The sequence below is a fragment of the Oncorhynchus gorbuscha genome, linkage group LG23, assembly GCF_021184085.1.
Source record: "Oncorhynchus gorbuscha isolate QuinsamMale2020 ecotype Even-year linkage group LG23, OgorEven_v1.0, whole genome shotgun sequence".
NCBI classification, from domain to species: Eukaryota; Metazoa; Chordata; class Actinopteri; order Salmoniformes; family Salmonidae; genus Oncorhynchus; species Oncorhynchus gorbuscha.
This window is the reverse complement of record NC_060195.1, coordinates 46,423,594-46,436,107: the sequence shown is the minus strand read 5'-3', so window position 1 is coordinate 46,436,107 and position 12,514 is coordinate 46,423,594. Positions and strand designations below refer to the sequence as shown.

At 41.7% G+C, this 12,514-nt stretch overlaps 1 protein-coding gene across 2 annotated transcripts; it reads right to left on the bottom strand.

The window, feature by feature from the left end:
- Positions 1-6,225: 6,225 nt before the first annotated feature.
- Positions 6,226-7,801, bottom strand: pttg1 (PTTG1 regulator of sister chromatid separation, securin). 2 transcript variants are annotated; one of them, XM_046324994.1, is made up of 6 exons: positions 7,686-7,801; positions 7,219-7,303; positions 6,877-7,019; positions 6,709-6,790; positions 6,461-6,622; positions 6,226-6,381 (listed from the first exon to the last, which is right to left on the bottom strand). In XM_046324994.1, exons 2-6 carry the CDS (start codon positions 7,298-7,300, stop codon positions 6,296-6,298), a joined length of 555 nt encoding a protein of 184 aa, XP_046180950.1. In that variant the 5' UTR covers positions 7,301-7,303; positions 7,686-7,801; the 3' UTR covers positions 6,226-6,295. The 2 variants fall into 2 exon arrangements, with proteins under 2 accessions (XP_046180950.1, XP_046180949.1); XM_046324993.1 differs by having other exon boundaries at positions 7,650-7,724.
- Positions 7,802-12,514: the final 4,713 nt, after the last annotated feature.

Sequence of the window (12,514 nt, the reverse complement as noted above, 5' to 3'; positions counted from 1 at the left end):
CCTTACATGACCCGCGCCATCTGCCATTCCTCCGAGTCCGATCTAAGTAGACGGGATCGTCTCTCTCATCACTTAATTCTGACTGTGGCACTGCACGTAATGTTGTTATTAGGGTTTTGCAAACGCACCCTACCGTGCGCATCGTCCCAAGTGCTAAGAAGCTCCATCTCCTCTGCGGCTTGCCCTTCAGATGATTTCATAGTTTCCATCTACAACAGACACCATCCATGCGTGCTGCACGGGGTCCAGAGCCCAAACATCCAAGCTACTTCCCTTATTAAAGACGCATTGGAACATCTTGACAACAGAACACAAATCCACCGGACGAGTTGTTCAATAGTAAGTCAAGAGTCTTACGCAGAGCGAGCCTCTCTGCTCCACGGACAGCTCTGAGATGCGTTACTGCTGGTCTCACACACTTCTGGCTGTCTCTGCTACCTTGATCTTCCTGTCGAATCATAATTAGCCGTACAGGCAGGGAATGCCCGCACACCCACTCTTGTCCATTATCATTATTAGTTGATTCAGATCCAAACTCCAATGCGCATCCGCCTGGTAAGGATTGGAAATGTGTCGCAGAGTTGTATGCTGTCGTCTTACTGATGGCACTGTTATACACGTTGCTTGACTTACAGTTGAAGTCGGAAGTTTACATAAACTTAGGTTGGAGTCATAACTCGTTTTTCAACCACTCCACACATTTCTTGTTAACAAACTAGGGTTTTGACAAGTCGGTTAGGACATCTACTTTGTGCATGACACAAGTCATTTTTCCAACAATTGTTTACAGTCAGACTATTTCACTTAGAATTCACTGTATCACAATTCCAGTGGGTCAGAAGTGTACATACACTAAGTTGACTGTGCCTTCAAAGTTGACAGGAGAGGAGTATGTCACTGCATAATGAAGGTAGGTCCTATCGACATTTGAACTCGGATCGCAGGATTCAGAGTCCTGAGTGCTAACCATTACAACATAGAACTCTATACCGAGTAATTACTGAAGTGTTCAGATTTGACTGTCATTTGTTCACGGGATGAATAGCTGGAGATGAGATGATTGGTAGGCCATGTGATTAATTCAGCACAAAATCTAGGAAGGTTCTACCGAGATTTGAACTCGGATCACTGGATTCAAAGTCCAGAGTGCTAACCATTACACACTAAATTAACTTGGGAATTGTACAGAAAAATATTCCTGCGTTTTAATTTGCAAATGTCGACTGTCATTCATTCACGTGTTGTAAATACTTCCAACTGACAACAATCTTTGGACAGCTATATTCAAGTTCCACGAGGGAGAGTAATTCACATGATAGGTCCTACCAAGATTTGAACTCGGATTGCATGAATCAGAGTCCTGAGGGATAACCTTTACAACATAGAACCTTGTACTGAATACTCTGTGATGGGTTAAGATTTGACTCTCCTTGGTTAACCAGAAAAACACAGAAAATATGTTCTGGTTAGAACCGGTATCAACTGGTCTACCCTACCATGTAACAACTTGGAAATCTGCATATTTCCAACACAATTGATGTGATGAGGGAGAAAAGTTATTTGGGGGGCAGCAAGTTTTCAATTAAACATTTTGGAAAATTCCCCGAAAAGATGTCATGGCTTTAGAAGTTTCTGATAGGCTAATTTACATAATTTGAGTCAATTGGAGGTGTACCTGTGGATGTATTTCAAGGCCTACCTTCAAACGCAGTGCCTCTTTGCTTGACATCATGGTGAAATCAAAAGAAATCAGCCAAGACCTCAGAAAAATTGTTGTTGACCTCCACAAGTCTGGTCCATCCTTGGGAGCAATTTCCAAATGCCCAAAGGTACCAGGTTCATCTGTGCAAACAATAGTACGCACGTATAAACACCATGGGACTAAACAGCCATCATTACCGCTCAGGAAGGAGATGCGTTCTGTCTCCTAGAGATGAACGTATTTTGGTGCGAAAAGTGCAAATCAATCCCAGAATAACAGCAAAGGACCTTGTGAAGATGCTGGAGGAAACAGGTACAAAAGTATCTATATCTAAAGTAAACCAAGTCCTATATCGATATAACCTGAAAGGCCATCCAGCAAGAAAGAAGCCACTGCTCCAAAATGGCCATAAAAAAGCCAGACTACAGTTTGCAACTGTACATGGGGACAAAGATCGTACTTTTTGGAGAAATGTCCTCTGGTCTGACGAAACAAAAATAGAACTGTTCGGCCATAATGACCATTGTTATGTTTGGAGGAAATAGCGGGACGCTTGCAAGCCAAAGAACACCATCCCAACCATGAAGCACGGGGATGGCAGCATCATGTTGTGGGGGTGCTTTGCTGCAGGAGGGACTGGTGTACTTCACAAAATAGATGGCATCATGAGGATGTGGATATATTTAAGCAACATCTCAAGACATCAGTCAGGAAGTTAAAGCTTGGTTGCAACTGGGTCTTCCAAATGGACAACGACCCCAAGCATACTTCCAAAGTTGTGGCAAAATGGCTTAAAGACAACAAAGTCCAGGTATTGGAGTGGCCATCACAAAGCCCTGACCTCAATCCCATATAACATTTGTGGGCAGAACTGAGAAAGCGTGTGCGGGCAAGGAGGCCTACAAACCTGACTCAGTTACAGCAGCTCTGTCAAGGAGGAATGGGCCAAAATTCACCCAATTTATTGTGGGAAGCTTGTGGAAAGCTACACAAAATGTTTGACTCAAGTTAAACAATTTAAAGGCAATCCTACCAAATATGTGTAAGTAAACATCTGAACCACTGGGAATGTGATGAAATAAATAAAAGCTGAAATAATTATGTTATTCTGACATTTCACATTCTTTAAATAAAGTGGTGATCCTAACTGACCTAAAACAGGGAATTTTACTCGGAGTAAATGTCAGGAATTGTGAAAAACTGAGTTTAAATGTATTTGGCTGAGGTGTATGTAAACTTCCGACTTCTACTGTATATATGGGGCATACAACAATCTCATCTCTGTAGATTTTGCTGCAAAGAGACAATAGATCATTTATTCTGGTATTGCCCCTATGTAACTTGTTTCTGGTCACATGTTCAGGAATGGTTTAAAAAAGAAAAAATTCACAACATACTTGAAATTAACCTAATTAATCCCGTGACCGGAAAAAAACATTTTCTATATATGGCTCTAAAACTTTTACTGAATGATCTATCAATGCATTTACAGCAAATATTGAAATAATAAAGGGTCTCAATGAATGATGTGCAGTGTCACATTTTTATTGTAAATTGTCACATGATCAGAGCTGTTTACGTCCTGGTTGCACCATGAGAAGAGGATGGCTGCATCAAAGCTCCCAAACAACAGGTTAGTAAAGTATGTTAACATAAAGATAGGACAAAGATTTTTGGTACACATCATCTTTAAGGTGTCTAGTATTGATATATTGCATTTGCAATTACTCAACTTTGTTCAGTGTGGTCATAGAATGTGTAAACATGTTGACGGCAACAATAGTGACCGGGGGGATAACACAGTGCATCTTGGTATACACATAGTTATACACATACCATGTTATTGTTTTACCTAACTTTCTACTCTGTTCTTTCTTTTAGTTTCACTTTGAGTCAAGTTCTGGATATGTTTAATCTAGGTGACCGCCCAGACAAGGCATGCAACATTGCGGTTATCCCTCAAAATGAGAAAGATGCTGTCCTGAGTGGTTGTGATAGCTATGGGTCAGATATGGACTATGGACAGGCCATTTGCCAGCCAGTCTGTTGAATGCATATGCTGAACCTATACAAACTGATCATGACAGGAACAACGTTATCAGTGATTATGACCCCCCCCTCCTTTGTTGATAATGGACTTCTACCAGCCAGAGGGTACAGTCAGAAGAGCCAAGGGCCTCTACAAGCCATAGGGGTCAGCCAGAAGAGCCAAGAGAAAAGTTGCGGGTGGTCAAAAATAAAGATTGAGTGTTCAAACGATGGAAGAGGCCAGCCACCGATGTGATTCCAAAACACATAGTATTCAGCCCAAAAATGCAAAAGTTTGGCACGAAACCACTGAGCCACGGAAGGAGATCTTTACTGGCCGCTACTGTTGAAGATCAGGCAAGATATAACAAAGCTTCTCACTGGCCAATCAACACGATGCACCGGTTCAGGAGAAGCCGTCATTGTGACAAACGTACTACCTATGCATGTGAGAAATGCAAAGCACCACTGCCTATTGAGGGCTTCAATATATACCATGGATAGTAGAAAAGGAGATGAGAACGAATGAAAAAAGGGCTGAAAAAGACAAAAGAAAAATAGAAAAGTTGATAAAGGGTGAGGAGAAGCAGAACAACGGACTAGGAAGAAAATAAAAGTTGACGATCAAGACAATCAAAATTACTGAAATGTTTTTGGAAAAGAAAGGTCAATTGATTCAAGACATACTGTATGACAGTAGATATACCAGGACTGACTGATCATAGTTCAAAACAGTGATGCACAAACTAATCTTGCACTTGGTTCTGAAGCCTACCTCATATATATATATATATATATATATATATATAAAAGCACTCATTGTGCAGTGGCACTTTTTAAATATATATATTTATATATATTGTATTTTGTTCAGTGTAGGCCTCTACTTGAATGCATATTCTACATATTCTACTCTATCCTAAATGTTACCTTTATGTCCAGTGGGAATAAATCACACTACTGCTATACAGTTGTTAGTGAATGTTGCACTAAAATGTAACAATGACAATGTTACAATGAATATTGCACTAATGTACAAATTCAAATGTTTACAATAAAGTTACAATATTAATGTTTCAATACATGTTGCACTAAAGTAAATGTTGAAATGCGTTGGTTTTGTCTTTGCTCTCAGTATTCATATCATGTTGTATAAGGGTTTTTGATGTGTAAAATAGTCACACTTGAATGTGACGGATCATTCTAGAGGCAATGCTGGGACTGCCAGTGACAGTATTAAATGTGTTAATAACTAGGTTGGGATTTATAAGATCTTTGATAGCTGCATAGGAGAAATATGTTAATTTAGTAAATGTGACAATTGTGACCGACCATAAAATACCTTTTCATTCAAATTTAAAATTATTGATTACTTCAAAGGGTTACTAATGACACTTGATTTGGAGATTTGTCTGGGGAAAATTCAGGTTTAAATGGGTTAACAATACAAATATCAGTGTTGGATGATTTGGAAAGCCATAGTCGGTCAATAAATGTACTCGTAAAGGTTTCTCTTTAGCACACAATCTGGGGATAGAATACAATTGTAACGTTCAAAAATGGTAAATCACAGCACAATTGAAAAATACATGGCACATGGAAACCTAAAGATGGTCTATGGTGATAGGTGTGATGGGCTGAGGGTTATGATTAAATAGCTTGTGTTTGGTAATGTATTATGACTGCTTTATATAAAGTACCATGTATATGCACAATATACACTACCATTCAAAAGTGTGGAGTCACATTTTTGAATAAGAACGTTTATTACAATCCCTGATCAGAAGAGTTTAGGAACTTACTATTGTAGCTGGAAACCGCTGCTTTTGAATGGAATATCTAGATCGTTGTACAGAGGCCTATTATCAGCAACCATCACTCCTGTGAGCCAATGGCATGTTGTGTTAGCTAACCCAAGTTTATTTTCAAATGCTAATTAGAAAACCCTTTTGCAATTGTTGACACAGCTGAAACCTTGTGCTAATTAAAGCAATTAAACTAGCCTTTCAACTAGTTGCGTGTCTGGAGGTCATTTGTGGGTTTGATTACAGGCTCAAAATGGCCAGAAAATACCATTGTTCTGAAACCCGTCAGCCAATTCTAGTTCTGAGACATTAAGACTATTTCATGCGATAAATTGCCAAGAAACTGAAGATCTTGTACAACGCTTTGCATAGATTATGCTAGATCATGTACTTGGTATAGTCCACACCTAACATTAACTTGTGTTAATAGTGTAGTCTACATGAAATACCTTAGCTTGGCCCCAGTTCTGTTCCCACAGTCTTGCCAACTCATGGTCATTGGGGCGTCAGTGAACCTAGTTAGCAAAACCGCAGGACAGACAAGTCTTGGACCAGGTAAAGAATTCCCGAAAGTACTGCTCACACATCCTAAATGATACACCTTGAATAGTTATGCAATAATCCCAAAATAAGTGTCAGACTTGCATCAGCCAATGCAACACATATGAAATTAAAAATCATTAAGACTAATCAGGATTTCATAAACAAACTTTATTGATAAAAAGAAACAGTAGGTGAAAAACTGCACAAAGCTATAGACTCAGTATTCATCCATCTCAGGGGGCAGGTCAATGGTCAGCTTGTTGATAGTTTGAAGGAACGCATCCAATTCCATAGCACAATTGTCTGAGGAAAATAAAAGAAAGAAACTGAAATGACAAACTGACAATTCCAGTTTAATTGAACCCCAAATCCTGAAACGAACCTGAGCGTGGTAGGTTCTTCAATGGAGAAATACATGTGTATGTCTCAAGCACTTCAAAGTCCTCTTCTGGAAGAGATGGCATTTCTGGGAGACGTACCAGTCCAGGAAGCACAAGATGACTCAGGCAAACCACATCCTCTGGGATGACATAGTTCTCAAACTCTAGAACCACAAAGTAAAAATGTTTAGTGGGTGGTTATCAGAAAGGTGGCAGGATATCAAAGGGTAAAACACCAGAGTTAACTTACCAAGTGGGTCATAGGGGATAAACTTCTCAATATCTGGGTATTCTTCTACTTTGGTCTGAGGGAGGGTTTTAACTTTTGTTTCCTGAAGAGAGAAAAATCATGATTACTATACAGATCTAGGCACACATCACCTAGGAAAAAGAATTTGTCAAATTGTGAGCTTATGACCTGTGTCTCAAGGAGTTTGTTCTTCTCTTGTCCATTTACAGCTGGCATTGATGGGATCTTGTTCACTGCCCCCAAAGCCTTACGACCAGACTGTAAAGGAGCATGAAACTTTTTTCCAGTTACAGGAGTCTTCAAGAGGTTCTCTGTAAGAATATATTTTAAGTGGTAAATAGGTTGAGCAAAGTATACACTTAATAACAATCAGGGACAATCATTTAAATTTGTCTCAGATGGTAACAGAAGTGCAAGTGTTCTCATGGTGGTTTAAACACCCAATGTAGCCTTGATTATGAAACAGACATAAACGAAGGTAAATTGACAATTGTAAGAAGGGCAGAGTACCTGGAACAGATTGCAACCGCTGGCGCATCTTCAGGGCAGGTGTATGGAGGATTGCATTTCTCTCAGTGAAGATTGAAGCCATTTCCTGTTTGGGCAAGTAGTAATTAGCAAAATCCTGTTAGCTAGCTAAACAGACATTTCAGACAATTTGTTACCTAGGCTAGTCATTATCAACTATCAGGGAGTCCAAATACGCTTGAGGTTTATGACAACCCGAGAGTAACGTTAGTGAGGACAGCGTCCAAGTTCGATCAGATCATATTTGGTTTGGGTGGAAGGCATGACTAGTTAGCAGCCTTTTTACTCCAGGGAGGCCTGTAACGTTACAGATATCCCGCTGCTAGCTAACGGGGATGGCTTTTGTCATTCAAAAGCGAGAGCAAGATATTTACATGGCTAATAAATGTGCAAACTTACTGTCAATTACTCACCGTTTGGTAGCTAGTGGTCATATGAGTGCAGCTTACCGTTCTCTTGTCCGGTATCTTTAGGGCTTGCCCGTTTGTTTTGTTTTGGATAAGCGGAAATGTCTTCCCGGCTTCCTTTTTAAACTGCGCCTCTCGTCATCCCATTGGTGTACGTGCGCACCGGGGGAGCCAATCGCACAGGAGCTGTAAACGTGGAATTGATGCGATGCCTCTTCTCTCTGCTTGAGATGATAATATGGCTTTTGTGTAACAGTTACCTCCCAAATGAAAACAGAAACAGACAAACATACATACGTGTGAATATTTATATTACGCTTGTTCTGAAGAAGTAGCATCAATTGGGATCAGAAGCTATATTATAGTTTAGGTCTATGATCATAAAGCTATAAACTCAATCACAACAGGCGAAGGCTATCAATCAAAATGGTTTGGCTACAGTCAGACATTTTCAAAAACGTTTCAACAAGACTGGTAATATAACAATTTCATGACAATGACCAGGGCACTACAATAGTAGATTTGCATCCAACTCTACCACAAACAATATATTAAATATTTTTCTGTGTGCATTTAACAATTTTCACTTATATAAAACAGCCATGATATTATCACTGATGCAAAAAAATATTTTCACAGTTTTTTCATCTGTTTTCCCCTTCATATGTCATAATCCTCCTGGTATAAAGTTGAGCATTCGGTGGAATGGCTACTGGCCTTCATGAAAATGCCACGAATTTTAGAAAAATGACAAGTATTTTATGGTATTTTACTGGTCCAGCCGCTCCAGCAACCGAGAAGGTTCCAATGAAGGAAAATAGGGGAGAGAACCTATTAGGATGTATGGCATTTTTGAGTTGTGCAAACATTAATTCATCAGTTTAACATAGTTTATACTGATATGCCCACCCTTTTAAAAATGTTTATATTTCAATTAATTATCTTGCAGTTCTGTAAAAACAAATATCGGAGGACAGGTAGGAACATTCTCTCGTGTATGTCTGTTGTACAATGCAGTTTCCATTACCGTTCTCTTGGCAGCGGGATATTATGTTGGAAGCACGATCCCGGATGATTTTTTCTAAAAAATAAGAGTCCTATTATAAAGAAATACATGCTACATTTTGGGAATATAAATTGTTGTACTCTAGTGCAGTACAAGTGTTTTTCACAGCATTGAAGCCACCTTTAAATAGTAACTTTCACGAAGAAGAAACATATTCGAAAACAGATGTTTTAGGCTTAGTTATTTGTAAACAGTCACATTTCTGCGTTGCATGTGTTAGCCTACGTATTGTATTAAAAACACACTTTTGTCGCATTATTCACACTCAGAATTCGCTGTTTCAAGATAAGATAACTAAATGGGACAACCACATATCTCAGTCATAGTGGTACATTCTTCCTCAATAAGGTAGAGATCAGTAAGGTCAGAGCTACTAAGGAAGGGAAAAAGTCAAGTGCTAGTTCAGGACTATGATTTTTTTGGGGTAGGGGTGGGACGGCCAAGATACCAGAGGTGTCAGAACGGAGTGCTCGGAGTGCCTCGGGTTGGGGTGTAGAGTTGGAGTAAAGCCTGAAGGTAGGGAGAGGCAGTTCCTCTTGTTGCTCCTTAGGCAAGTACCATGGTTTTACGAGTTTTGACTGGAAGCCAGTGGAGTGTGCAGAGGAGCAGGGTGACATGGGAGAACTTGGGAAGGTTGAACACCAGGCAGGCTGTGGCGTTCTAGATAAATTGTGGGGGTTTGATGGCACCAGCAGGGAACCCAGCCAACAGCAAATTGCAGTAATCCAGATATGCGATGACAAGTGCCTGGATTAGGACGTGTGCCGCTTCCTGTGTATGGTAGGGTCGTACTCTATGGATGTTGAAGTGAATGAACTTGCAAGAGCGAGTTACTGCGTTGATGTTTGCAGATAACAGCAGGGTGTTGTCCAGGGTCACGCCAAGGTTCTTTGAACTATTGGAGGGGGATGCCATGGAGTTGTCAACCGTGATGGAGAGGTCAGGGAGCAGACAAGCCTTCCCAAGGAGCAAGAGGAGCTCCATCTTGTCGAGGTTGAGCTTGAGGTGGTGGGCCGACACGCAAGCTGAGATATCTGCCAGGCACGTAGAGATGCGTGTCGCCACCTGGGTGTCAGAACGGGGGAAGGAGAAAAGTAGTTGAGTGTCATCCGCATAGCAATGATAGGAGAGATCATGTGAGGATATAACGGAGCAGAGTGACTTGGAGAGGGCTTAGAGAGGAGAGGGCTTGGAACCGAGCCCTCAGGGACACCAGTAGTGAGAGTATGTGGTGCAGACACAGATCCTCTCCATGTCAGGAGCGGCCTGCCAGGTAGGATGCAATCCAAGTGTACAGCCATGAGAGGGTGGAGGGGAGGATCTGATGGATCACAGTGTTGAAGGCTGCGGATACATCCAGGAGGACAGAGGAGAGAGAACACATCTAGGAGAACAGAGGAGAGAGACTCAGTATTGGCAGTATTGGCAGAGCGGAGAGCCTCCATGACACAGAGAAGAGCAGGCTCGGTTGAGTGACCCATCTTGAAGCCTGACTGGTTAGGGTCAAGAAAATAGTTCTGAGAAAGATAGCAAGAGAGTTTGGTCAAAGGGTTTGGCTCAAGGGTTTTGAAAAAGAAAAGAAAGAAGGGTTACCGGTCTGTAGTTTTTGATGTCAGAGGAATCGAGTTGGTTTCTTGAGGAGGGGAGTGAATCGGATAATTTTGAAGTCAGTGGCGACGCCAGTGGTCAAGGACGAGTTAATGGGGGAAGTGAGGAATGGGACAAGGTCTCCAGAGATGATCTGGAGAAGGGAGGAGGCAATGGGGTCGAGCGGGCAGATTGTGGGGCGGCCAGGTGTCACGTCGCAAGATTTCATCTGGAGAGAGGTCAAGGCGTCGGAGACCTCCGTGTGAGTGGGACACATGGACTCAATAGGCTGAGTGAATGAGGATGTTGTCAACCTTCTTTTCAAAGTTGTAGATAAAGTCATCCGCATAAAGGGATGAGGGGGGGGTGGTTGAAAGATTGAGGGAGGAGAAGGTGGAAAATAGTTTCCATGGATTAGAGTGATAGAAAGTGGCTTTAGCAGTGGATACAGAGGAAGATATGGTAGAGAGGAAGGAGTGAAAGGATGATAGGTTCTCCGGAAGTTTAGTTTTCCTCCATTTTCACTCAACTGCCCGCAGCCCTGTTCTGTAAACTCACAATGAGTCCCCCAGCCACAGAGCAGGAGGGGAGGGCTGAGCCGGCCGGGAAGAAAGGGGACAGTGCGAGTCAGTGGATACGTAAAGGGAGGAGAGTAAGGTCGAAGAGGCAGAATCAGGAGACAGGAGGGAGAGATAATATAATATAATAATATAATAATAATATATGCCATTTAGCAGACGCTTTTATCCAAAGCGACTTACAGTCATGTGTGCATACATTCTACGTATGGGTGGTCCCGGGGATCGAACCCACTACCCTGGCGTTACAAGCGCCATGCTCTACCAAATGAGCTACACAGGACCAGAGATGATAGGATAGAAGAGGAAAGAGTAGTAGGAGATACAGAGCGAAGATTGCAACGGTGCGTGACCATCTGGGTAGGGGCTGAGTGGCTAGGGTTGGAGGAAAGCGGCACAGAAAAGGAAACAAAGTAGGGGGGTTGCAGTGAAATTAGTAGGCAAACAGCCTCTAGTAAAGATGAGGTCAAGCGTGTTGCCTGCCTTGTGAGTGGGAGAGGACTAGGAAAGGGTGGGGTGAAAAGAGGCAAGGAGGGGAAAGAGAGAGTTGGAAAGAAAGGAATCGAAGGCAGGCGTCGGGAGGTTGAAGTTGGCAAGTACGAAGAGCGGTGAGCCATCATCAGGAAATGAGCTAATCAAGGGGTCAAGCTCATTGTGGAACTCTAAGGACACCTGGTGGACGACTGATGACAACAACGTTAAGTTTAAGTGGCCAAGTGACAAGTGACAGCATGGAATTCAAATGAGGAGATTGACAGGTGAGAGAGGGAGAAAGAGAAAATCTCAATTTAGTAGAAATGTGCCATCGTGACGACCACTGCGACGACCAGATGCTTTCGGACTATGAGAGAAAATGTCGGGGCCAAAAAGTCAAGGGACTGAGATAAACTCACCGTTCTTGACTGCAGATCAGTAGTTCCGAACACTGCCAGAGACCAGGAATTCCACATGGGTTGTGCGTGCAGGGTACACTTAATTAGAAGGGTTGCAGCCAAGGGGTGGGGAGCATCTGTAAAGCCTACAGGAAGAGGAGTGAACTGAGACACACATAGTTGCCAAAGCTACAAAAGAGCAAAATTAGATCATTTGAAAATAACTATCTAAAATGCTCAAGTGAGAGAGTGATGCGGAGCCTACCTCTCCTTCCTTTTGTCGAATAACTTTTTAAAGGTAAATCGCAACCCCAATTTCAGCCTTTGCCCAACTCCTTAAAAAAACAATCCCACTTTTACATCAGAACAAATAAGTTAGTTTTTTTCACTATAAGCCAATATGTAGTTCATATACAGGGATTTGCGTTGTGGCATATGGAATGGTGTAGTAAAAGGCCATCAACCCTCCATATTGTTCAGTGTCCCATGAAATTACACCATACATATAGATTCTACAGACCCTACTGGCTACTCCCAACCCCACTTTCACATCAGCATAAGGAATAGTTCTTTTTTTTCTTCACTTTAAGCCCATATTGTCTACAATTCCGTCTAAACATAATATAATAATATATGCCATTTTAGCAGACGCTTTTATCCAAAGCAACTTACAGTCATGTGTGCGTACATTCTACGTATGGGTGATCCCGGGAATCGAACCCACTACCCTGGCGTTACAAACGCCATGCTCTACCAACTGAGCTACAG